This window comes from Diospyros lotus, chromosome 1 (genome assembly GCF_014633365.1).
Source record: "Diospyros lotus cultivar Yz01 chromosome 1, ASM1463336v1, whole genome shotgun sequence".
In the NCBI taxonomy this organism is placed as follows: Eukaryota; Viridiplantae; Streptophyta; class Magnoliopsida; order Ericales; family Ebenaceae; genus Diospyros; species Diospyros lotus.
The window spans coordinates 8,330,804-8,357,991 of record NC_068338.1 but is presented as its reverse complement, the minus strand read 5'-3'; the positions used below and the strand labels follow the sequence as shown (position 1 = coordinate 8,357,991).

General features: G+C 39.3%; 1 protein-coding gene across 2 annotated transcripts in view; it reads right to left on the bottom strand.

Moving 5' to 3' along the window:
- The window catches only part of LOC127794182 (nuclear pore complex protein NUP214), a 130,986-nt gene extending 108,647 nt beyond the window's left edge, over positions 1-22,339 (bottom strand). For both annotated transcript variants that reach the window (XM_052325151.1, XM_052325218.1), the window contains exons 1-3: positions 21,866-22,339; positions 21,517-21,725; positions 7,708-7,876 (exon numbers count right to left, since the gene is read on the bottom strand). In XM_052325151.1, coding sequence (XP_052181111.1) covers positions 7,708-7,876; positions 21,517-21,725; positions 21,866-22,088 — 601 coding nt within the window. In that variant the 5' untranslated portion in view covers positions 22,089-22,339. The remainder of the gene's footprint in view (positions 1-7,707; positions 7,877-21,516; positions 21,726-21,865) is intronic.
- Between the last annotated feature and the right edge of the window lie 4,849 nt (positions 22,340-27,188).

Below are 27,188 nucleotides of genomic sequence, written 5' to 3'. Positions count from 1 at the left end.
CACAGCAGGTGACGATGTTGATCGCGCAATGATTCTTGTAATTCCGGCGTATTCAACAGAGTCGACGAATTTAAGAATTCCAACGACATTTATTAACTGCAACAAAGCCCAACAAAGAAGAATTGAGACCTGACAATTAGTTTCGGTGGCATGTCAGGCAGTTATGTCGATCCAATTTTGTAGGAGACTGTCAGGTGCACCCTGGTACCGGTGAACTCCTCAGTTCTTAGAGAATTCACGCAGGATAGAATTGACGGAGAGGGAGAGAGAGAGAGAGAGAGAGAATTTTGAGCGAGGGAAAGAGAACTTTAGAGAGAATGAGAGTGTTTGAATTTGGAATCAATCTATTCATGCGTTTGCCGTGAGCGATCAGCCTTTTATACTGATCACTTACAATTTGAATATGAAAGGAGCTTCTCGCTCTTTATTACTCCCGCCCTTATAACTACCACACATGTGCGGTTAGTTACTCTCCTATACTAGCTTTTACAACAAGAAATTAAGGGTAGTCAGGGAATTTAGGAGTGGTCCGTGACAAATTACCCTCCCCTTGAAAAATTTCTTGTCCTCAAGAAATATAGAGTAGACTTGCAGCGCTCGGAAATTGTTTGTGCAGTTCTGGGAGGTATTCCCAAGTGCTGTCTTCGTTAGGCAGCTAGCTCCATTTCACTAACACTTGCATTAGGGCAATCCCGTGTTTGTGGATCACTCTTTTGTCCATGATAGCTTCTGGTTCCTTTGGTAATTCTGGACCTGGACTCCTGGTAGGTAGGCAGGAACTAGTAGGTTGGTTGTCCACACCTCTCTTGAGCAATGATAAGTAAAAGACCGGATGAATGAGAGATCCTTGCGGTAGTTGGAGCTGGTAAGCAACCTTTCCCAGCTTTGCTATTATAGCGAATGAACCATAGCACCTCGGGCTCAATTTAGTAGTGGGCTCTCCAGTCACCGCCTACACCTGCATCGGTCTCAACTTTAGGTACACTGACTCTCCTACCGAAAACTCCCTCTCACTTCGCCCTTTGTCAGCTTGTTGCTTCATTCGATTTCTTGCCATAGCTAAGTCTTTCTTTAACTGTTGAAGAATTCCTTGCCGCTGCTGAAGGTAGTCATCTAACGCTGCTACTTTAACAAACTCAAGGGGCATTGGTAGGAAGGGGGGTTTATATCCAAAAAGAGCTTCAAATGGTGATCTTCGTATGGAGTTGTGGTAGCTGGAATTATACCACCACTGGGCTAAAGCCAGCCACTTGTACCACTACTTTGGTTGTTCAAAACTGAGGCACCTCAAGTAATTTTCCAAACATTGGTTAACCCTTTCCGTCTGTCCATCCGTTTGAGGATGGTAGGCTGATGACATGCTGAGTTTGGTCCCCATATTCTTCTAGAGAGCCTGTCAGAACAAGCTAGTAAATACCTTGTCACGGTCAGAAATAATGGTCTTTGGAATCCCGTGCAACTTAATAACCTGGTCCAAAAATACCCTAGCAACCTCTTGGGTAGTGTAGGGATGGGATAGCCCTATGAAATGGCCAAATTTTGTGAGCCGATCAACCACTACCATTATGCAGTTCTTTCCTTCAGACTTAGGAAACCCTTCCACAAAGTCCATGGATAGGCTATCCCATGCTTGCCCTGGAATTTCTAAAGGTTATAGGAGTCCTGGTGTGGCCACTGTTTCATATTTGCACCGTTTGCAAGCATCACACCCCATAACAAATTGAACCATTGTTTCCTTCAACTTCAGCCAAAAGAAAAGTTGCTTGAACTTGATGTAGGTGTTCTGAATCCCTGAATGTCCCCCCAAAGGAGATCCGTGTAAGGCATGGAGGATCTTGTCTTTTAACTGTGAGCAATCCCCAACCACTATTCTCCCTTTATATCTCAACACCCCATTCTATAATGTGTAACCTTTCTTACTATTAGGATCCAACACCAACTGCTCCAATATCTTTTTCATTAATTCATCAAGCTCATAGCTACTTGCCACTTCTTGATATCATTCTAGTATGGCTGCTGAAATGGCAGTGGTCTCACCCTCCTCCATACAGCATGATAGAGCGTCTGCCACTATATTGTCTTTCCCTTTTTTATATTATATGGTATAATCAAGCCCCATCAATTTAGCCATACCCTTTTTATGTAATTGTGTGTGGAGTCTCTGTTGCAACAAGTATTTGAGGCTTTGATGGTCAGTTTTGATCACAAACTAACCTCCTTCCAAGTAGTGCCTCCATTTTTCCACTGCTAATAAGATTGCCACAAACTCCTTTTTGTAAATACTTAGCCCTTCATGTCGTGGGGATAAAGCTTGGCTGAGGAATGCTATGAGCCTTCCCTCTTGCATCAATACCGCCCCTACCCCATTATCACAAGCATCAATTTCAACCACAAATGCTTTGTTGAAATCTGGCAATTCAAACACGAGCGCCTCACTCATGGCCTTCTTCAGCTGCTCAAACGCTGCCTCAGCTTCCGGCCCCCACTTAAATGCATCTTTCTTTAACAATTGAGTTAGTGGTCGACTTATTATACCGTACCCTTTCACAAATCGTCGGTAGTAACCTGTTAACCCGAGGAAGCCCCTTAAGGACTTAAGATTTGTAGGTCTTGGCCACTCTTGCATAGCTACCACCTTGCTGGGATCAGTGTCGACCCCGTCTCCAGAAATAACATACCCTAGATATTCTACTTGTTTTTGTGCAAAGGAACACTTTGACTTTTTGATATACAATTGGTTGACTCTAAAGATCTCAAAAGTAGCCTTTAGGTGTGTAATGTGTTGGTTAAAGTCTCGGCTATATACCAATATATCATCAAAAAACACAAGTATAAAGATGCGGAGGTGCAGTTTGAAGATTTGGTTCATTAAGGATTGGAATATAGCTGGTGCATTGGTGAGACCAAAGGGCATTACTAAAAATTCGTAATGGCCTTGATGGGTACGAAAGGCAATTTTATGGGTATTGTTTGGGCTCATTCTAATCTGATGATAGCCAGCTCAAAGGTCTAGTTTAGAAAAAAAAGTGGCCCCCTTGAATTCATCCAAAAGATCCTCAATAAGTGGAATGGGAAATTTGTCTTTGACAGTCATGGCGTTTAGTTGTTGATAATCCACACAAAAACGCCATGAACCATCTTTTTTTTTAACCAACAACATCGGGGACGCGAAGAGGATGTGGCTAGGCTGGATTAGAGAATTTTGTAGCATTTCTTTGATCATTTTCTCTATTTTCGTTTTCTGGGCTAGGGGGTAACGATAGGCTCGAGAATTGCAAGGTTTGGATTAGGGTTTAAGGTTAATGGTGTGGTCATGGTTTCGGGATGGAGGTAGGGTGGTGGGCTCCTTAAACAGATCCTCATATTCAACCAACAATAAATCTAATGAGTCAAGTTGCCTTACCTCCCAAGTAGTTGGATGCGGACTGCTTACCACCGCCATCAGATCACCTTGCTCTTTGGGCTCCTCTTCTCCTCCTTCTACCGCTTGGATAGAAAAAAGCTGAGTCACCCTGCTCATTCTGCGTTTGAATAATTTCTGTAGTCTCTTGCTTGTGATCATTTCACACATGCCCACCTCCTTGCCTCCCACTAGCGTCAATCTTCTCCCATCCTTCTCAAAAATGACTTCTATCTTATTAAAATCAAAACATATAGGACTCACATGCTTCATCCAATCCACTCCCAAGACTATATCACAGCCTCCCAATTTGAGCAACCTAAGATCTGTCTCGAAGCTTTCCCCTTGTATAGTCCAGCAAAAACCCGCACAAGCTGATTGGCTAACCACTTTACTTCCATTAGCCACAATTATTGTCAGCGGCTGAGTGTTAATTAATGAACACTTTAGTCTCTTAGCCGTTCCTTCATCTATAAAGTTGTGGGTGCTTCCACTGTCTATGAGAATCATAAGCTTGCAATCCCCCACTCTTCCTTCCACTTTAATAATCTTGTTATTAGCTAAACCCCTGAGGGCATGCAGCGAAATCTCACCATTGTCTTCCTCTCCTCCTTCTTGAGCCTCCAGTACTTCTTCTTCTTCTTCCCAGCACTCCTCCTCTCATTCCAACAACAGCAGCTGTTTCCGACATTAATGGCCTGAAAAGTACCTATCCCCACACTTATAGCAGAGGTTGGCCTATCTCCTCTGCTCTATCAGTTTCTCCCCTTAAGCTGTGGGGGCTGGTGGAAGTAAATTTCGCGTTCCTTGTATTCCCTTCCAATTGTCTCTGATCGGAGCCCTTCCAATGGGAGTTAACACATTGTGTGTTCCTCCCTTACTCGCCAACCATTGCTTCTTCATAAGCGCCTCCACTGCTAACTCATGCAACTGGGCACTATCAGTAGCATGCTTAAGAGTCTGGAGCTGTAGCACCTTAACCATAGGCTTCAATTCTTCATTCATACCGCTGATAAAACTGGAGACAAAATAAGCCTCCGTGAGGTAAAGATTATGGTTAAGCATCAGTGCCTTCAACTCTTCAAACCTCCTTTGATACTCGACCACCAATCCACTTTGCCTAATCTTGTTAAATTCTTCCACCATGTCAGTCATTCCCCTTTCTCCAAACCGCTCGCAGAGTTCTGTTGCAAACTCTGCCCAGTGACACTCTTCCCTTGTCTTCGCCCATCCTTGGTACCAATCATCCCCAGCATCGTTTAGGTAGGTCGCAGCCATGGTTACCTTCTGGTGCTCCGAAATCCCAAACCACTCGAAGGCTCTCTCACATCGCCTAATCCACCAACGGGTTGTATTCCCATCAAACATGGGGATATCCAATTTTGGCATTGGTATTCCCGAATGCCCAACAGTACCAGTTCCTACTGCCCTCTGGCCGGTCGTGTAATCTCCTATATCCTCTGGCTCCTCCCCAACCTCCGAGGCTACCGGCCTCCTCTTGCTCATTCCGTGGCTGGGAAGAATCAGATCCACCCTATCCCGAGGATGAAAATCTGGAGAGAGACTTACCGGTTGTTGTCGCGCAAACATAACCATGAATTCTTGAAGCTACTCTCGGATTTGCATTCCTACCTCTTCTTGATTTGATTGACCGCCCCATCCAATTTGCGGTCAATGGAACTGATCGCCTCGTGGTTACGATTTGATCCTAATTCGAGCTGATCTACTCGCACCTACAAGTCCGAGACCATGGATCCGAATTGGTGTAGTTGCGCCTCCATGTTCTTCATCCTTGTGCCGTCTGCCATATCCAGATCGGTCCGCAGCTAAATTGGCCTGGATCGCTCTGATACCAAATTGTCAAGTGCAGCCTGGTAGCGGTGAACTTCTCGGTTCTTAGAGAATTCATGCGGGAGAGAATGGACGGAGAGGGAGAGAGAGAGAGAATTTTAAGGGAGGGTAAGAGAACTTTAGAGAGAATGAGAGTGTTTGAATTTGGAATCAATCTATTCATGCATTTGCCGTGAGCGGTCAGCCTTTTATACTGATCACTTACAATTTGAATATGAAAGGAGCTTCCCGCTCTTTATTACTCCCGCCATATAACTACCGCTACATGTGCGGTTAGTTACTCTCCTATACTAGCTTTTACAACAAGAAATTAAGGGTAGTTAGGGAATTTAGAAGAGGTCCGTGACAGAGACTCAGGCAGCCAATCGTGAATTTGGACGTGATTACACAGACGACTGCAACGATTGATTCTCAATTCCGACGAATTCAGGATAGGCAATAATCAGAGTCGTGCATCGAAAGCTATTTGTTTGGGAGACGATGGAGCAACATGGCTAGCGGATCAACAACATGTTCAACAAGCTATCTTCGCTACCTCAATTTCGAGTATCACTGGATTTTCCTCCCCGAGCAGTAGCTGATCCAATTCTGCCAAACCATGGCATCCTCCCTAGGACCTCTGGACTGCATGAGATAGAGGAACTACCAGCCTTGGAACCGAGAATTCAGGTAAGAGGATCATTTTCCCGCACTCCCAATCATATCCCAATGCCTCTAGGAAGGGGAGGTCAGGCAGATTGATTTTGCTAAAGATTTATGTGACCGATTTGGGGAGAAGAACATGATTGATGTGATTAAGGAGTTCAACAAATTAAGGCAAGAGAGATCGGTGACAAATTATCAGGTTAGATTGGAGGAGATAAGATCCTTAATGTGGAACGCTCAACCAACCCTGACGGAGCACTATTTTGTTTCAAGTTTTATTAGTGGTTTGAGGGACGAACTGAGGTCAATGGTCAAGATAATGATGCTTGCAACCGTGAAACATACGACTGAGAAAGCAAGGTTTCAAGGACTCGCCCTAGAAACCATTTTTAGAAAGCAAGGGTTGCAGCCTAACAGTTCTACTAAGAGCAGCCAACTAATTAAAGGAGCTTCTAAGGCTACAAATCATGTCGAGCTGGAATCTGAGGGAAAATTGCAATTGGACTGGGCAATTGTAACTAAAAACTCCAGCAATGAAGAGAGATCAGACATGTATATCGATGGGGATCACAGTTTATATTTGCAAGAAGTTGATGAAGTAGCATTGGAAGAGAAGGATTGCGATAAAGATAGCATTCATGCAACTTATGAGAAGTATGAGGTTGACGAAGGTCCTAAGAATAGGAATGATAGCTGCAAAGAATAAGAAAAAACTTGAATTGGATCAGGCAATTCAAGATAACAAGAAAGGAATGGTAATTGCTAAAGAAGATATTGAGGTTCCACTAGAGGAAAAATTTGCTAGAAGTGAGCCTTTGGTGTACACCAACAATCAGGAAGTAAAAGATACTCCACTTGAGGAGGTCTCTACTGAAGATGAGGAAGGAGAAGAGGGTGTGAAGATGGGAGAGGATACGACTACACTAACCTTAGAGTTTGAAGATTGTAAATCTGTTTTGCGCGAAGGCATAGACCCTCAATCACCAGGACTGGAAGAAATTGTTGAATTACCTACACTGGATCAAGTAACGTCAACTAAAAAATCAGACAATGGTGAGGGAATCGGTGCTTTAATCAAAGTGAATGACCAATGGAGTACAATTCAAGGTTGGTGAGAGATTGACGGAGGATGCTCACACTTGGTGTTGCAGCAAGTCATAGAACTGTTACTGTTGAGGAAAAAGAAAAGGGAAAGTACAAAAAAAGGAAAATAAGAGATAAGAACAAGAAAAAGTGAAGAAGAAACTAGATGGTGAAGATGGATATTGGATGAAGAAACAACGGTTCAATTGTAATAAGTTTCTTGGGGACGAGAAACTTTTCAAGGAGAAGAGATTGTCACGACCCCAAGGGCATAGGAGTAATTTTTTCGTTACATGTATTTGTATTTGTTGTACCTTAGGTTGTTATGGTGTTGTACCTACAATTAGTTACTAACTGAAGAGATGTAATAGCCTATAAATAGGTTGTTGGACTAGAGAACGGTAGCTTATGAATGAATTGGAATTTTGTTTCTCTCTCTCCTCATCCAAACCATTCCCCTCTCTTCTCAATTTCTCCCTCTTTCTGTTTTGTCTCTCCCTCCCTTTTTGCTCTCTCTTTCCCCATAGGTTCACGTTAGACTTTTGTTTGCTCATGTATTATGTTGCACTATTCAACACCAACTCATCAACAAGATTAAGTTTCCAAGAAGAGGAGTAACTTTTATCGTTTATATTATCCTACATATACTCTTCAATAATAAACACTAACAAAGTAAACATAATCCATATGACATAAACTAAATTAGGGCTTGATATAATACAACTTACCAGCATCTACATTATCCATTACATGCTTAAGAGGGCCTTGTCTTGCTCCATGGTACAACTTCCCAACATTTGAAAGAACAACAAAGCAATTTTCCAACTTTTTAGTCCATCGCATATCTTTGACACAACTTGAGTCATTAAGTGAACAAGAGAAAGATGCACCTTGTTCCTGTTACAAGCAAAAATGTGAAAAATAAATAAATACGAACAAAAAATAGGCAGCAACATTATTCTCATGCACTTATAGCTTGAGAGATAAGCCAAACTAACTAATTGTTTACACTACCTTAATGGCACAAACATTATTTACATACTGTATAACTTATCTATAACATCCTTGGGCAAAAACCTTGACATGGACTTTAAACAGATTGCACAAAGATCTAGTACCTTTTGATCTCTGTATGTTAGAGCAGTATATTTGTTAAATCATGCAGTTCCAGATAAAAAAAAAAAGATGCTTAAGAGTCTGGCAGCCTGCAGGAATTAATATGGTCCAGATTCTTAGCCTACACCAAGCTTACTTTCAGAATTTATATGGCCAGAACATATAATGTGGTCCAGATTCTTAGCCTACATATTTGAAAACAAAAAATAGAAGAAAGCCCATGCAAGACTCACTAATGGATTGGACAGTAGTGTCTCTATTGTGACCAAGATTCCCATCAACAGAAATGATGTCAACCCCTCTTTCTTAAAAGAACATATTGTTAATCAAGATTTGAAAGCTTCATACATCAAACAAATAGACTAACAAGCACACACTTCTAAAGGTACCGTGTGTGTGTCAAACACCAGACCTTATTGGATGCTCACAGATAAATATTGAACATCATGCTAGACATGCCATGTTGTTTTGGCCCTTCTATAACAGAACATATACTGGAAATTTTAGAGAAAACACGTAACTTCCATACACATGAGAAACATTATAAGTTTGCAGAAGATAACACGGCATCTAATTATCAAAACAAATTGGATATCATCCATTAATCCCTCCTTTAGATTTTTTAATTTTAGAATTCTTATACTTCTAATATACTTATGACTAAAGCTTTAAGAAGGTGCTACAACTTTTTTGTTCCAAGCTTCTTTTCCAATAAATGAAATGTGAACAGAAAACTTGTTATTTCACGCTTTCAAGACAATTTTATAGAACAAATTGTCATGACCCTAGGGTTTAGCTAGGGTCTAGGAAGGAATTTGGATAAGAGTTTGAGGAAGATAAAGCAAAGAAGAGGGCAAGGAAGAACATAACAGAATTGAGGGTGAGAGAGAAAAGCCGTGGGAGAGTATTGAGAGAGGGAATTGAGATTCAAATCATTTATTAAGCTTCTTTTCTCTAATTATTCAAGCCTATTTATAGGCTTACAATTGAAGATCAGAGGCACTCCTGTTCGAGTTTTGAAGACGAAGACGACCATTGAATCTCAGAATTGATTCCGACACACAAGGAAGTGAGTGTCGGCTCGGATCTGAAGGAGAAGTAGGAGGAGTGACTTCGGCTAAGACTCTAATGGTCAAGTTGAAGGAAGTGATTGGAAGCATTGTGGATTCTTGGAGGTGAAGCCGATAGTGATGATCGGTTGTGAAATTCAAGCGTGTTGCCGACTTCTGGAGGTGACTTCGAAGGACGGTATCAAGCTAGTGAATTTTCAGATCCGATCATGATAGAGGTTGTGAGATACGGCCACGATTCTTAGCAACCCAAGCGAATTCAATGAGCCATCTACTAGTGTGACTGGAGTGGGTGACAGAGGTCGACGCTAATGGCCAGGAGGTCGCGACTGGTGCAGGAGTTCCAAGCGATCGCGGTCTGATCAGGCAAGGAAATGAATGTTGCAGCCGAGTTAATTGCAGTAGGTCTGGCGATTGTGCAGCGGGTTCCTCACGATGTTGCAGTGGGTGTCGCAGCCATTTTCAACAATCAGTGATTGGGCAGAACCAAAGGAAGGATCCGAGGTGAGTCCAACAGTCTGGGCGAACGGATTGAACACCTCCGATTGGAAATATTGCCCAATTGAGATTCGAAGGAGTTCCATTGACTCTCGGCTGCAAATCTCAGTAATTCTTGCTCGTAACTGACGTGCGAAGCGGGTCAAGCAATTTCCGGCTTGAATCCGACAAAGTGTATTGACTGCATCAAAGTCGATCAACATAGAAGACGGATTCCGCTGGGCGATTCTAAATTGGAAGGTGATTGGGTGGCAACCGGTGCAAGGAAGGCACTGTCGGACTTGAAATTGGAAGGTGATAGAGATTGGGTCAAACATGGAAATGGGAGTCACAACCAGTAGGGACGGTGATTGAGTTGGCAACTTCCCTGGGCAATTGACGTGAGGCGATTGTCACCTATGAAGCTGGGCTCTCCTGTTCAAATCTTGAGAGGGGAAGCAGGTGGTAGCTTCGAAGCTAGAATTTCGACTGTCGGAATAAATAACAGGCGAGTCAGGACAATTGATAGCTTTAGGCGACTCTAGAACCTGCAATTTGCCACCTCTTGGATCAACTTTAGAGGTGACTGTTAGAGGTACATATTGAAGAGAAGTGAGGGATTTAGGACGTACAAAGCTCCTGTTTATTGGCCTTCGAGTTGTCCTGCTCGTGAGAAGTTGCTAAGGGCAATAGTGCAAGCACGAGGACATTAGAGTCTCAGTCGCAGCAGAAGCGTGTTGCATTTTCAGGGGGGACAACCTGATCATGAGGCCATTGGAAGCAGTGCATACATGGAGCAGATGAGCCCTAAATTGCAGCAAAAGAATGCTTCATTTTCAGCTGGAATAAAGCCTCAATGGCAGCCAAAGAAGGCTGCATTTTCAGTTGGCAACAACAAGGACAAAGGAACAAGCAGTGGGATTCATGAAGAGTGCGAGGAATTTGGCCGTATGTTCGGCGAGAAGCTACAGGAGTTTGCAATGATACTAATCAAGAAGTATTATTACAACTTTCCCATTGAATACTTCGATGATTATCGCGGGAGTTTTAACAAGGAGAAATTCCTTAAAGTGGAGCAGCCGAAGGAGGACAGCCTTGCTGAAAGTAAATCCTTGGTGTACTCCAGCTACCAGCAAGTAAAAGTATTTCCACTGGAGGAGACCTCTACAAAAGATATGAAAGGGTCTAAACATACTACTCCCTTGGTCTTGGCTATGGAGAAGGCTGAGGAGTACATGGAAGAAAAGATCGGGGAGGAGAAAGTGGAGGATGGCAGTCTCTCAAGCACTGCCACTTGTGTTGAGACTCCTTATGCCATTGATCTCCTAAAATAGCAAAATAAGGAGTCTAAAGAGAAGGAACAAAGGATTGCACCGAGCACCTTACTTGGAACATCCCACATGCATGTCATTGGCACGAGCACACAAGACAAAACAAAGTTAACATTGCAGCCCGAAGAGTTGGAGAATGGGGTTGTAGGATTGACGGCGCATCTGGATCAATGAAGGACGCAAAAGGATAAAGCGAAACAAGATGAAAGGAAGAAAGGGAAGGACTTCTTTGTTGAAGGGACCGAGACCCTTAATGTTTTGCTCATTCATGTTTTCATTGGTGTGGCAGCAAGCCATAATGTTGTTGCTGCTGAGGAGAAAGAAAAGAGAAGGCAAAAGAAAAGGGAAAAACAAGATAAGGAAAAGCAAAGAAGAAACTACTGGGTGAAGATGAGCATTGGATAAAGAAGCAACGGCTAGGTGGTAATAAATTTCTTGGGGACAAGAAACATTTCAAGGGGGAGAAATTGTCATGTCCCTAGGAGGATTAGAAGGATAATATTGTGACAGGGATATAATAAATGAGTAATATTGTAATAGGTTTATATTAGTTTGTTAAGAGATATTTCGTTGTTTGTTAGGAGCACATGGATGCTGTTAGAAATTAATTAAGGAGCTACATATGCCTATAAAAAGGCCCACTATAAGAGGAGATGATTATGCTTGAATTGATTAATGAAAATCTAATTCTCTCTCTACAATTCTTCCTCTCATTTTCTCTCTACTTCTCTCCCTCATTTCTCTCTACATCCTTCCCCCATTTCTGTCCAAATATCCCTCTAAACTTTCTATCCTTAACCCTAAGCCTCTCGGATCCCTCCGAATGCCAATTTCAGCTCGTTATGAACCCTAGGTTCATGACATAGTACATCAAGTAAGTCCAATTGGTTTACCTCCCAGGGAATGAAGCCATTCCACTTTGAGTCCAGCATAAGTTTCCCACCATAGTCCAGTTCCTCCTCCTCCTGGTTAACGGCTTGTATCGAGAACAGTTGAGTCACTTGTGTCCACTTATTTTTTAATAGCTTATGCAACCTCTTTCCTGAGATAAGCTTGCAAGTACCAGCCTCTATGTTGCCCATGATAATCATTCTTTTTCTCCCTTTTTCAAATTTAACTTCCATTTTCTTAAAATCAAAGCAAATGGGGCTTACTTCTCCCATTCGGTCCACGCCTAAGACCATGTCACAGCCTCCCAATCTGAAAAGTCTTAAATCAGCTTCGAAGACTTCCCCTTGTATCTGCCAACAAAATCCCATATAGGCTGATTTGCAAATTATTTTCTGTCCATTCGCGACAATAACGGACAGCAATTGAGTCCCTGTTAGTCTGCACTGAAGCCTCTTAGCCACACCTTCATCGAGGAAGCTATGTGTGCTTCCGCTGTCAATGAGTATTGATAGGTCGTTCTCCTATGCTTTACCATTTACTTTTATGATCTTACTTGTGGACACTCCCCTTAGAGCATGAAACGAAATCTCCATTTTCTCATCCTCTTCTTCTTTCTCTTGGTTATCTATTTTGCCAACCTCTTCCTCAGTTCCTTCTAGTAGTAGTAATTGGCATTTACACTGATGGCCCGAGGTCTACTTGTCCCCACATCTAAAGCAAAGCCCTGCTAACCTCCTCTGCTCCCTCAAACTGTTCCTAAATGACTAAGATGGAGCCGAGAGAGCTAACCCCTTGTTGCTCTGTCCCGATGCTCCGCCTTCCTTATTCCAACCCCGGTTACTCTGTTGCAGAGGCATCACCTGCCATCCTTTGCTCACCCTCTTCTACTTCTTTGTTAATGCCTTTACTATTAACTCTTGCAACTAAACACACTTCGTGGCCTGTTGTATTGTTTTTGGTTGGAACATTTTCATGTTGGGGCGTAAGGGTGTGCACGGTCCAGTTTGGCCAGTTTTTGACATTTTCAATATGCAAACCGCTTGTGCGGTTATTCTGTTAAACCAAACCGCACGATTCGATGCAATTTTCGCGATTTGCCCAAAACATCCAAAATATTAATCCACCCATTTTCGTGATGCGATTTCCACAGTTTCATAAATTGTTTCATCAACCATTTAGCCCATGAACCAAAATAAATAAAAGATTGTATATAAACAATCTTTTATTTATACAATCTGTTTATTTATACAATCTGTTTTGGTTATAGTTTGAGATCTGTTTTGGTTCATGTATATAAACATCATGAACCAAAATAAATTGTTTCATAATTTTTTTATTATTACATTATACTTGGGCAGTTTGGTTCAAATCGAACTGAGAAATTCTCAAATAGCAAACCGCATGGTTTGAGGATTTCTCAAACTATGCTGGACTGCCCCCCCTCAAAAAACCGTGCGGTGCGATTCGGTTCGATTAGTTTCCGCGGTTTGCCCGTTTTTTTGAACACCCCTAGTGGGGCGAATCTCCTCATTCAAGTCGCTGATAAAACTTGACACGAAGTATCCCTCGGTAAGGGTGGGATTGGAGATCAGCATGAGGGCTTTCAACTCCTCAAACCTCTACTGGTAACCTTGCACAGACCCCCCTTGTCTAAGCTTATTGAATTCTTCCACCACGTCTAACATTCATTTCTCCCCAAATCTCCCACATAGCCCTTCCAAGAACTCTTCCCAGGAGCACTCTTCCTTCACTCCCATCCAACCTTGATACCATGCATCCCCTACATCATTAAGGTAGGCCGCAGCGATTGTTACCTGCTGTTGTTCGGCCACATTGTAGAGGCTGAACACTCTCTCACATTGCCTCACCCATCACCTCGGGTTCTAACCATCAAATTGGGGAATCTCCATTTGAGGCATAAGTGGACCAATCTGGTTCGTTCCATGTGCCACACCCGGCCTCCTAACTCCCGCGTTTTCCTCCATCACCGGTTGCTCTATTTCCAATTTGGCATATCCATCCGATCTGCAATTACCTCCCTGGCATTTAGGATCGGTTCAGAGTGCTCCCTCAGAGGGAACTCAGGTGATATTTGCACTTGAGTTTGGCGCGAGAGCATTAGCATAAACTGATGCATGTGATCTTGGAGAGTTTGGTTATGTTTTCTCATTTGCTCCTCCAATCGAGCAACCTGCGTTTTACTTTCCTCACACCATACATTCACCGCTCCATCAATCCATCTTTCCACCGAATTTTCAAACGTATCCATCCTATTCTGCATCCTCGATACCAAAGCCGTCACCAGCTGGAGCTGTGCCTCCATCTGCTTCATCCGTGTTCCATTTGCCATGGCTTACCCAATCGCCCAAGAACTTGCTCTGGTACCAGATTGTCAGAACTCGATACTGACAAGGAATTCTCTCACAATTCAAGATGAATTGCACGAGAATTGTGAATCAAAAAAGAGGGAGAGGAGAGAATACAGAGAAAAAGAGAGAGAGAGTCGAGAAAGAATATGAGAGAGGAAATTGAGATCCAATTGTATTCAATCATGCCTGCTCCAGCAATGTGTGTTGGCTTATATACCCTTCTCGAGGAGTGGCGCCAACATTTGAATTACATGCTGTTAACTACCGAGCTTCTACATTCTTCTATTCTTCTAACCACCTGCCATTTTTATTACACTATTACCCTTCTTCTAATAGGCTATTACACAGCTACCCTTATCACAAGACACGAAAATATCATAATTCTGCAAGATCTCTCTTCTCTTCTCTTCTCTCTGTTCTTCCTCATTCTTCTCTCGTTTTTTATCTGTTTCGATGTTTAGTCCTTCTAATTCATATCGGATTGTAAGGAAAGGCATTGTCAGGCTCAGGCTGTGACACAATCACATTATTCATGTTCCTCTCCCCAAATCGGTCATGTAAATTTCCAGCAAAATTAGTCCTTCAAGCCTCCCCTTTCCTAGGCACTGGGGTATGATGTGGAGTGTGGGAAGATGAACCTCTTACCTGAATTTTCGGTTCCAAGGCCAGTAGTTCCCCTGCCTCTTGCAAACCATAGGTCATAGGGAGGGTGCCATGGTTGGGCAGAATTGGATCAGCTACTGTCGAGAGAGGAAAATCCAGTGATAACTGAAATTGAGATAGCGAAGACAACATGTTGAACATGTTGTGGATCTGCTGACCATGTTGCTCCAACATCTTCCAATGCCTCTCCAAGTCTTTCTACACTCTTTCTTAAGAGGCAACTTGATCCTCCCGCGTGTTTTCTTTGTTGGCCCCACTATCCTCCCAATTGTGGGTCATCGCCTCCTACGTTACCTTAGATTCCTTAGCTTCAAAATTCCGTCAAGAATCTTCCATAGATCTTTGTTATGTACATCTTCCTTAATCTCTGATTTAGAAACAACCTCCAAAGTTCAATTGTTGCTGAACAGCCTCCAATAATTGCCTGATCTGAAATGCAACAGTCAAGAATCAATTAGCTCCCTGAGTCTCCTTCAAAATCGAATCATACAACTGCTAATGACCGTTTGAATCGCCACCGAGACCAATCTTCAAGTCCGATTCTTCTTCAATGAACTTCTTGAATTCACCGAAATTACAAGAATCACTACCCAATCAACATCATCATCTACTGTGGTTTGACCATCCACAATTCAAAGCTACAAAACCTAGGTCACAATGCAGTAGCTGAGAATCGGTTGCTACGAATCCGCCTTCTAAGAATCCACTTTACCTCTATAACGACCTCTTGGTAATCACCTCCTATACAGCTTCCAAGGACCGTCTCTAAAATTGCTTTCAGGCCTTAATTCAACAAACCTGATTCACCTCCTAAAATCAATCGTCCGCTGGTCAACAACCTTCAATTTCCAATCGAATTGAATTGATAGGCGATATATCTGCTTCAACCTCCTGAATCGCCTGCTACAACAATTCCTTGTATTCATCAGAAACATGCACTCGCTATTGTTGTTCAATCGCTCAAGATCCACTTCCAACTGTTCCTTCCTTCTCCCCTCGGTCACATACAATGACCTAGATCGGTTCCAAGAGTACTTTACTTTGATTCGCCTTCAAATCCGAACCTTGATTATCAACCGAGATTCACTGGCTCTTCGTCGCCTTCCAATTTCGAACAATATTTATGAAATTCCATCCGAAATTGCATCACAACAGTCACCCTTTCTCATGCAACGAACTAGATCTAAAATCACAATTGAAATGGCCAAGGATTGATTGACTCCTCTTCAATTGCAACTTCCTTTCCCGCCCAAATTGATGCCATCGTCCTTCACCCAATCACCGTCCAAGGGCCGAAGAACCATTAGCTCTGTTGCGATCTTCTTGGAGTCACTGTCGGAAGTCCCCTGGCCCGCTTCGCCTTCAAGATTCAAACAAGAGTGCCACAATTCACAGGCAACAATCGCCTAAGAGGCAGCTTCGAAAACCTATTGGCTTGCACAACTTCCGCGATTCAGCTAACTTCTGTGAAAGACCTAACCTGAGCAACCTTAATTTCTACTGGGCAATCGAAAATCGTTGTAGACTTAATTTCGCTGCATCGCGCCTATGAATCATCTATCATGCTCCTGATACGCCACTCTAATTTACTTTTAGATTCGACTCAGTATCACCGGAATTGCATCAAGAACGGTTGGAGATTAATCCGCCAAGAAGTGTTGGAAATCAGCCAAAGATGAATTCGCCTGAATTCTTAGAGCGAGAATTGTTGGAATCTCAGTCGAGGATGACTCGCTCTAATACCAAATGTTACGACCCTAGGGTTTGGCTAGGGTTTGAATGGGAATTTGGAAGAAATTGAGGGAAATTAGGCTGAAAGGGGGAAAAGATACGGCAAGAATTGGGGACATTTACACAGAAAGAGAGAGAGAGAGAGAGAGAGATCAGAGGGAAATTGAGAGAGAATTAATGAGGGGGAAATGGGAGAATTCAGTTATCATTCAAAAAACATACCATCCTCTAACTACTCCAGCTTATTTATAGGCTTACAAATGAATATACTAACAGGTATAACAGAAAATACAATCAAAAGAAGAAACATATAATTCGTATAACTATTATATCCTTGGAGATTCCCTGGGTCGTGACACAATGGAACAATCGACAGTTGGTGGCCAAGTCAATCAATCTATCAGAAGGCACTATTAACAGACAAAATCTATGGGCCAAAATACAAGGAACTGAAAGCTAGGTTTACGACTGTTCACTAGAGCTTTGAAACTATCAACAACTTCTAGGCTTATGGCTAAAAGTTTCAACAATCAAGAGCCTTGAGCTAGACAGAAACCAAGTCAAAGATGGAATTGCAAGTTGAAACTAAGATATAATCCATGGTTAAAATGCCACTTAAAGGTATAATTTGGACCAAAATAAAGTACATAAATGGGCTACATCCATGAGTCCAAGGATTAAACATACAAACAAACTTTAGACATAATAGTCATCAATGTACTAAACTACTAGTTCCCTAGTGGTCTCGTATAGAGGAGTCGACATATATTATATAAATAAAATGTTGCGTGAGATTAAGCGCCAATGGGATAGGGTCTGATGTCACTGGCATGACTCCCAAACCCTTCTGGCCTTCTAGGAGTCATAATAGTGGCTCCTAGAGGCCTTGCCGAGAGCCCAGTGACAACAGTCACAAATAGCAAGGGGGTAGGAAAAGAAAATGAAAACAAAATAGAAAATGTGGAAACAACAAAAGTCAAGTGATGTTCTCTTCGTATTTCAGTTTTAAGTTTTGAATTTTTAATTCATTTTCAACTTTGTATTTTGAGTGTGTTTTGAAATTTTTGAAAACGCATTCTTTTTGTTATTCTAAAAACTATTTCTTAAAATAGAAAACTAAAAAATGCGTTTACTTTGAAATTTTGAAAAACCTTATTTTATGATATTTTATTTAATGAATTTAATTATTAAATAATAAAATTAACTCTTTTTAATGAAATTCTACTATTAAAATAAAATAATAAACTAGTTCTTCACCCGTGCGATACACAGAAAATGAATTCACAAACGGAGACATAAAAAATATATGAACTTTCGATAAATATTGGAAACACCACAATTTAATTTTATTAGATTGTAAATATCATAAGAAATGAAATTTATAATAAGATTAAATATTACAAAATTTGGAAAACTTATTTGAATACAACGTTTGTGGTTGAGTTTGTATGTTCTCCTTTCTTATCACATATTAGTATCTTTAAACTATTCTGGCTTGTAACTCTTGATACAACTGCGTATAATTGATCATGACTGAATACTGATTTTTCAAATAAAGTCATAAATGCAACAATGATTGCCCCTGACTTTTGTTGATAGTCATAACGTAGAATACAATCAAATAAAATTGTCTTCTCTGAAACTTGAATGACAATCTTGAATCTGATGGAGTCAATGACATCCTTGAAATGAAGACCTTGTGTCTTGGTACACATTTCCAAATTTTCAATATCAGATAATAGAGCAGTCTATGCGCGAAAATCGAACAATCCAGAATCTAAATATTGCATAACATGTTTTCAGAGGGATTCAATAACACGTTTTAACTGGAAGGAATATTATTTCTTTAAAAAAAAAACTAAAGGCAACTTTTTGACGAGAAACTGTGTGTAATAATATTGAAAATATGGATTTTGATTTATGCTATTGAAATTTAATTTATGCAATAATAACAAAACATTGAAAATAATGAAAACATTAAAAAATATGGACGATTTTATATGACTTAATTAATAGTTTCGTTGTCTATTCATATTTTTCAAAAATAATATTTATTTTTGATTGATTGAGGGATTAATTGATGAGAAGATATGACAGAAAATATTTATTTTTGTTTAATTAATTAAATTGAAAAAACCATTGGTTATTGTTGATGCACGTTTTTCAATTTTTAATATCAGATAATAGAATAGCCTATACACGAAAATCGAACAGTCCATGATCTGAATATTGCATAACACGTTTTCAGAGGGATTCAATAACACGTTTTTAACTGAAAGGAATATTCCTTCCTGAAAAAAAAAAAAAAAAAAACTAAAGGCAACTTTTTGGCGGGAAACTATGTGCAATAATATTGAAAATATGGATTTTAATTTATACTATTGAAATTTAATTTATGCAATAATAACAAATCATTGAAAATATTGAAAAATATGGACAATTTTTTATAACTTAATTAATAGTTTAATTGTCTATTCATATTTCTCAGAAATAATATTTATTTTTGATTGATTGAGGGATTAATTGATAAGAAGATATGACAGAAAATATTTATTTTTGATTAATTAATAGCATTGAAAAATCCATTGGTTATTGCTGATACACACTTTCCAATTTTCAATATCTAATAATAGAGCAGTCTATGCGTGAAAATCAAATAGTCCAAAATTTGAATGTTGCATAACATGTTTTTAGATAAATTCAATAACACGTTTTTAATTGAAAGGAATATTACTTCCTGAAAAAAAAAAAAAAAACTAAATGGCAACTTTTTAGCGAGAAATTGTGTGCAATAATATTGAAAATATGGATTTTGATTTATACTATTGAAATTTAATTTATGCAATAATAACAAAACATTGAAAATATTAAAAAATATGGACGATGTTTTATGACTGAATTAATAGTTTAACTTGTCTATTGATATTTTTTAGAAATAATATTTATTTTTAATTAATTGATAAGAAGATATGATAAAAAATATTTATTTTTGATTAATTAATAACATTGAAAAACTCATGTAAATTTAATGCAAATGTTAGAGGCAGCTTTTAGGCAAGAAACTATTTGTAAGAACTCTATTACTTTAATATATATTAAGATTTAATTAATAAACTACTGACATACATCTTAACAATAATTTATATTAAATTATACACTTAATAATATACTAGATGTTATCCTATATTTTTAATTATAATATAGATATATTATATTTTTAAAATTTTAAATCAATATATAATTTTATTTTGTTATCCTATATAATTTTAATAATAAATTTTTCTTCTTTTTTTCTCTTCTTTTCTTTTTTTTTCCCTTTTCTTTTTTTCTTTTTTCTTCTTCTCCATCGCCAGCGACCACCGCCGGCCAGAAATTCACACAATCAAAACCTACCATTAGAAACTCCAAGGCAAAGGGGTTAACATACAAAAAAATGGGGGTTAACATACACAAAAATGGGCCAGATTTAACGATTGAATTTTCGTAGATCTAATTTTAAATTTTCGGCCACAAGTGAAAAATGCACCGACAGTCACCACCGGCCACCGTGACTGATGGTTTCCGGCGATCAGAGGCAACCACCCGACACCCAAGGGCCCATCGACCAACATACCCAAAAACCAACAAGAGAAGGAAGAGGAGAGAGAAGAGAGGAGACAAAACCAACAAGAGAACAACGGGGGGTGGTCGACGGCGGCTCGCACCGCCAATGACAGGCACAGTCAACGGCGATAGTGACGGTGGCAGTCGACAGCCAAAAGAAGATGTTAGATCAAGGGATCTGACCAGAAAATTCTTCCAGAATTGAGGAAGAAGAGAATAGGCAAGAAGAAGAGAATAGGCAAGAATCAGAGCGAAAAAGAGAGAGAGAATAAAGATTGAAAATTGGAGGGAAATGACTTATGGAATAATTTTCACATATCCCCATCCTCGTTAGACGCTTCTTATTTATAGGGGGTGGTTATAGCTAGAGACTTCCTCTAACTACTTCTCGAGAGCTTCCAAATGGCCATGTGCCGAATGAAGCTAATTACAATTACACCACTCTCCCCATTTACCCTGCTATACTTCTCTAATTACAGACTTGCCCTTGGGTTGTGACGGAAGAGGGGGGAGAGACGAGAGATGTTGGTGTGCGTTTTTTTCTTCTTTTTTTTTTTTTTTTGGGGGGGGGGGGGGGGGGGGGGGGCTATGTGTTTTCCAGGTTTTAGGTGTTCTGGATTTCCTTTACAATATTTTTTCTTGTTTTCGAAAATACGTTTTTAAAAATAGCAAAATAAACGCATTTTAAGTGCTGAAAAAATGAAAACTCAAAACGGATTAAAAACAGCAAAAAGAATGCCACCTCATTTTTCCAAAAGTTTTCAAAAACTTCTAAAATGAAAAACAAACAATCAAACACAATTTTCTGGTTTTATTTTGAAAATAATGAAAATGAAATGGACACCAAACAGACCCTAACACAATTTATTTGGGATACTTTCAAATAAAATCAACAATATTCACGTTGATAACACGCAGAAAACATAAAAACCTTTTTTTTTAAGGTGCAAACCGTTCAAAATTCTCGAAAAAGTCAAAAAATTGAGACAAAGCTGGATCAACATTTAGAACACCCAACTAAAACATGGGAAAATACATATCCACAAGCTTAAATATAGAAATAGAGACTTCTACTTCGTAACAAGTTCAATGTTTGCGCCTTCCATACAAAGGCTACTTGGCAGGAAAATCAATGGCTATTTTAAACATTGTCAAAAGACGGGGTACAAGCAGATACCGTGTGACAGAAGTCCTTGGATGCATACAACAATTATTTCTGAAAGAAGCTGAAAATCTTTGAAAGAAAATTCACAAATTGACAAGAGTTTAGGTTTAGATGGCCGTACCTTATTGATGAGCGAGCTGACAGAGAAGAAATGAATGTCGCCACCAATAGAAGCCGCAAGAGTGGAGTCGTCAGCAGAGAGAGCTAAAATGCTCACCCTGCCAAGGGGGACATCCACAATACTGACCTCTTTTATTGAAGAACCTTGCCCTTTCTCCTTAATCTCCTTGGCAGATTCTATGACATTTCTAGTCCTTGCAACGCAAAACCCTAACAAAAAGAGGAGTAACACGTGAAGCCAAATGTGAAAGGATGGGAATGAATAATCAATTAATGAGAACGCAATGGAGATAATAAGAATAAAATTATTGGTTTTAAAAAGTAATAGAGATGAAGGGGAAGGGAAGAACCAGTGGAATGGGCAACAAATATGAGACCGCCAGAAACAGCCAAAGGTTGAGAAGGAGGAATTTCGGAATCAAACAGAGGATCATCATCATCATCGGCGGCAGGCTTGATGGGGACAGGTTCGCCGATCCTAATGAAGCAGTAGTCGTCGGAGCCTAGATGGTCGCCTTCCAATTCAGTCAGAATGCCGCCGTGGGCGGCATCCCGGTGGCCAGCAGCCGCCATTGATTGGAATCCTTCTTGAGCTGTGTGGGTGCTTGTTCTTGCGTGCGTTGGCTGGCGTTAGGGTTAGGGCTTTCTTTGTTTTAAGAGGAGAGATATAGAGAGAGAAACTCCGATGAGTCTCAGTCCCTCCCGGAAACTTGCCTTTTTCTGCCGCTTCCGCTCGGGAGCATTGAAGAGATTTTAGCGCTAATTCTAATCGCCGCGCTCCCTTCCGCTTTCTCTCTCTAATTTTCTTATAGAATAAGATAAATGATCTCTTATGCCCAATAATGAGCCCAATATGATAAAAATAGGCCCATAGCACATTGCGTAGACCCACCCGTTATAAGGGAAAATCAAGTGAGTGGAAAAAGGGCTGTACGGCTAAAGAAGAAAGGTTGAGTAAAGGTCTCTCGATAGACAAGTGTCCAAGAGACCATAGGGGAAACTGCAGTGGCGGAGCCAGGCCAGCTGGGCTTTGACCCAGCTGACTTTTTTTTATTTTTATATATATTATCATAAATAATTATAATTTAATTAGAACTAAATTATAATTTGTCCTAAATTAGATAAATATAATTGTCAAATTTAATAAATTAAATTATGTATTTTAAAAATTAAATAAATATAAAAATAATAAAATTCAATTTATAAATATAGATAAATTTCTTTATATTTTTATTTTCTCTTTTTTTATTTGTTATCTTTGACTTTATCTTTCTTTTTTTTCTATCACACACTTTTTACATTTAGTGGAACAATAATATATATATATATATGTATATATGTAAGGGCAATTGTTAGAAAAGTCAAAATTGTGAGAAATTAAAAATTAAAAAATTTTGAAGAGATTTGAGAAGACAAGGAAAGCTCTGAGATTGGCACATTGCAGGACCTGCAAAGAGAAATAGGAAAAATCAATTAGGGAGGGAAATTCCTTTCCCTGAGATATATATGGAATTTATATATAATATAATATATATTAACTAGTGTATACTCGTGTCTAAAAATACGGTATAAATAATATTAAAATTAAAATATAATTATAATTTATACGTATTATGTTAAAATTTATAAAAAACTTGTAACAATTCTACTTGTATTAAACGCTCTACAAAACTCAAATAAGAAACAAATATATAAGATTTATAATATTCACTAATATTGTAAATCAAAATATAAGATCAAGTAAAAAAAAAATGTAAACACTAAACAAAAAACAAAAATTGAAGTTATTGTATACTTGTTAACGTTTTATAATAAAAAAAATACTAAATCTATATAATAAAGCACATCAGTAAGTGCTCTAAAATCTGAACAAATTAAATTGAAAATTAAAAATCAAACAATACATACAAGCTTGTATTCTAAAATTCCAAATAAATTAAATATAAAAAAATAAATATCAAATAAAGCACAACAGTCAATACTCTGCAATCTAAAAGAAATTAAAATTAAATTGCACACCAGTTAGTGTTACTGACATCAACGGGGGGACCTTGGTTTAAGGTCAGAGAACCTTGGGTTCCCCGACCATACACGGTCGGGGAAGCCTTGGGTTCTCGACCGTAAGTGATCGAAAACTCTTGTGTTCTTGAACCTTAGGTTCCCCGACCATGCGTGGTCAGGAACTTTTTGATTTTTATATTATTTTAATTAAAAAAAATTATTGTAATAATACGAATAAATGAATTCTTTTTTAATATTTGTATCTTTAATAATGATATCAAAGCTTCTTGCTTTAGGTTAAACATGAGAGAAAAAAAAAAGGAAAAAGCATAAGAGTGACATCTGAATGTGCTCCATGCCTCATCCGAATGTTAGACACAAAGGGTGAGAAACCCATGCGAATGACATCTGAATGTGTGGTCTCTCCATCCAAATGCTTCCCCAAGTCATTTGAATGCATTATGCCTCATCCGAATATGGCCAAACATCCAACACATCCGAGTGGCTCAAGCCTCATTCGAATGCCTTAGGTTAAACACTATCTTTTTTTTCCTTATACACTTGATCACACCCATACCACTTACACATAACACCGAAGCAACTTACACCAAACATCAACATTCCAATCCATTAAATCCCACAACATTACATTATAATTAGATTAACATCAAGGCATGCAAAATCATTCTTGAGTCCCAACATTGGGTTACTAAATAAATTTACTAAATTTTTTTCAAATGTCACAAATTAATCAAATATTCGCATACAAACAAATGTATAATCAAATATTCACATACAAACAAATGTATAGTCAAATACACTAATTAATTAAATATTCGCACACAAACAAATGTATAATCAAATACACAAATTAATCAAAATATAATTAAAACCCAATACTTCAATATATACAAAATTTATATAAAATACATAAATAAAAATTACAAACCTAGATTTAGCAAACCCATATTGAAGAGGCAATCGTTGGATGTTGGAAGAGGGAGCCGTCGCCACTGCTGGTAGTCGGAGCTACTTCTTCTCCGACGCAACTGCGCTGCTTCTCGTCGAATTTGGTTCTTCTTCCTCGTTGCTACCGCGTTGCTTCTCCTCGCTAGATCTCGTTGTTCTTCCTCGCTATAGTCGCCTATTGTCACACACATACACACACTCTCTCTCTTTCTCTCCCATATTCTCTCTTTCTCTCAAACCCATCACTTTCTCTCTCAAATTGTTACGCCTCTTCACCACCACTGCAAGCATCGTTGTCCCCCTCCCATCGCGTACAATGTTTGTCGTCCGTCGCCATCCTCCATGAACACCTTTTGTCGTGCCCTCTCCACCTACCGCTCGCACTGCCTCACCTAGTCGCCCCCTTCACCGGCCACAAACGGTAGTCGCCCCCCTCCCCACATCGCCTTTCGGACAACCATCACTAGCCGCTCGCAATACCTCACCCCCACCCGCCGTCGTCATACCCACCCCACCTGAGGGATGGACACAAGGTGGGTCGGCGATGACGTGGGTAGGCAGTTCTGTGAGAGGGAGAGAGAGAGGGGCAGTGAGTGTTAGGTGGAAAGAAGAACAGAAAGGAAGTGGGTGGGTCTATGAGAGAGAGAGAGAAACAGTGAGTGTTGGGCGGGAACTTAAATGTATCTCAGCCATTGATAAATGTTCAAAATTAATCCTAGTCATTGATATAAAATGTGTCTCTGATACATTTGAGATATTTTCAAAAACCTTCTTGCCTTATTATATAGATATAATTAATGTAAGAATCAAATCATAGTAAGGAAAGGATTAAAATATTTAAAACGATAGAGACTTGCATAGGGATTGAAGAACACGATGAGAGGGTTAGGAACTTGTCTTGAAAAGACCAATTCTCGACTTGCACACACTTTTGTTAGCTTGAAGCCTTCTTGGTTGCCACCTTGCTCCCAAATTTTATTTTCGAGCCTCTGGCACGTTTCTCGAGCCCCAAATTAATTTTTAATTTTTTTTAATTTTTCCTGGAACTGTCGACTATTTTTTCCTATTTTTCTCATTTTTTCCAAATTTTCCTTTCTTTTTTCTTTTTTATTTTTTCTTTTGTGAGGGTTCAGTGGCAGCGCCACTCTCCGGACGAGGCTACTTGGGAGCGTGAGGATGAGATGAGACGTCTTTCTCCCCAACTATTCGCATGACCAGGTACGAATCTGGGGACCAAATTCTTTGAAAGGGGGGAGAAACTGTAATGACCCTAAATTGGGTCTAGGTGTTTTTAATATTTAATTTTAGCTCAAGGGCATTTTAGATGTGGGTCTAAGTGTTTTAATATTTAATAAAATTTCTTTGAGGGCGTAGAAATAATTTTAGGTCGAACAATTTTATTTTATAGTTCATGTGGTCGGAAGATAAGTGTGTGGGTCTAATTTGTTTTTTTAATTTAGAAATAATGTAATGGGCCGCAATTAATTAGTTAACGAGGTCACGGGTTTGACCAGGGTGGGAAATTAAGCCTAGTGGGCTTGATATATATATATGGAGTATATGGGGCTTGGGCTTAGGCCCATGGTGATAAATAACTTGAAAATAATGAAATTGGTGGTGTAATAAAAAATAAAATAAAATAACAATAAAAATAATAAATAAATAAAATAAAGAAAAAGAAAAAAATAAATTAAGTTAGCATTTGTCAATAAAGTCCCTAGATATTTTTATCTATTATATGAGAAGAGGGACATGTTGGTAAAAATTTCAAAATTGGCGTGCAATTTGCACAGCCTTTCTAAGTGCAGAGATTTTCTACTTTAAGTGTATATTGCCCCTTTCTTTTCTTTACTCTGTCATTTCTTTCCTCACTCCCCATATCTTCTTATACTTCACCTTCCCCTCCCATTTCTATTCAACTCACTGCTGCCTTCCATTTTTACGCTGGTGGAGCTTTTCTTGCTTGCATCTTCATCAGGCAAGTTTCTTACTCAACCTCTACTACATTCTCTACATTTGGTACTTAACTTCTTAGTATTTTGAAATTTGCTAGCATGCTGTAAGCCCTTTGATGTAAATAGCATATATATACAAATTTGTTGAGTTACAGTGGGGACTCGGATCGCCTTATTTGTTTCAAGTGAATGGCTCTTTGGTAGATAAGGATGCAAATATTCATTCATTGTATCCATAGCAGCTAAATTATATAGAGATGTATATATACACATATTTATATATATGCACCACCTCTGTCGAATGCATTAGCCAGAAGAACAAACCCATTTGTATATATATATATTGTTGTAGCTGTATCAGTTGTTGGATGCCTTGTTCCAAGCAACCCATCTACATTTACATATATATATATATATATATACCTACACAGTTTGGCCATGGATGCCTTGTCCCCAGCAGACCCATTTACATCTTCATACATATATACTTCTGTGCATAGCAGAGTAGCTGCTCATTGGAAGTTCTCTCTCTCTCTCTCTCTCTCTCTCTCTCTATATATATATATATATATATCAATAAAACCATCCAAATAGAGCTCTCTCTCCCCCTCACTGCTACATTCGGAAGCTCCATTTTGCCATTTTCGAACCACCCAAGATGTATATATACATATACACCATGCTCTGTTTCTGTTCGGCTGCCCCCACATTTGCACATATATATATACATACACACCCAAGTTGTTGG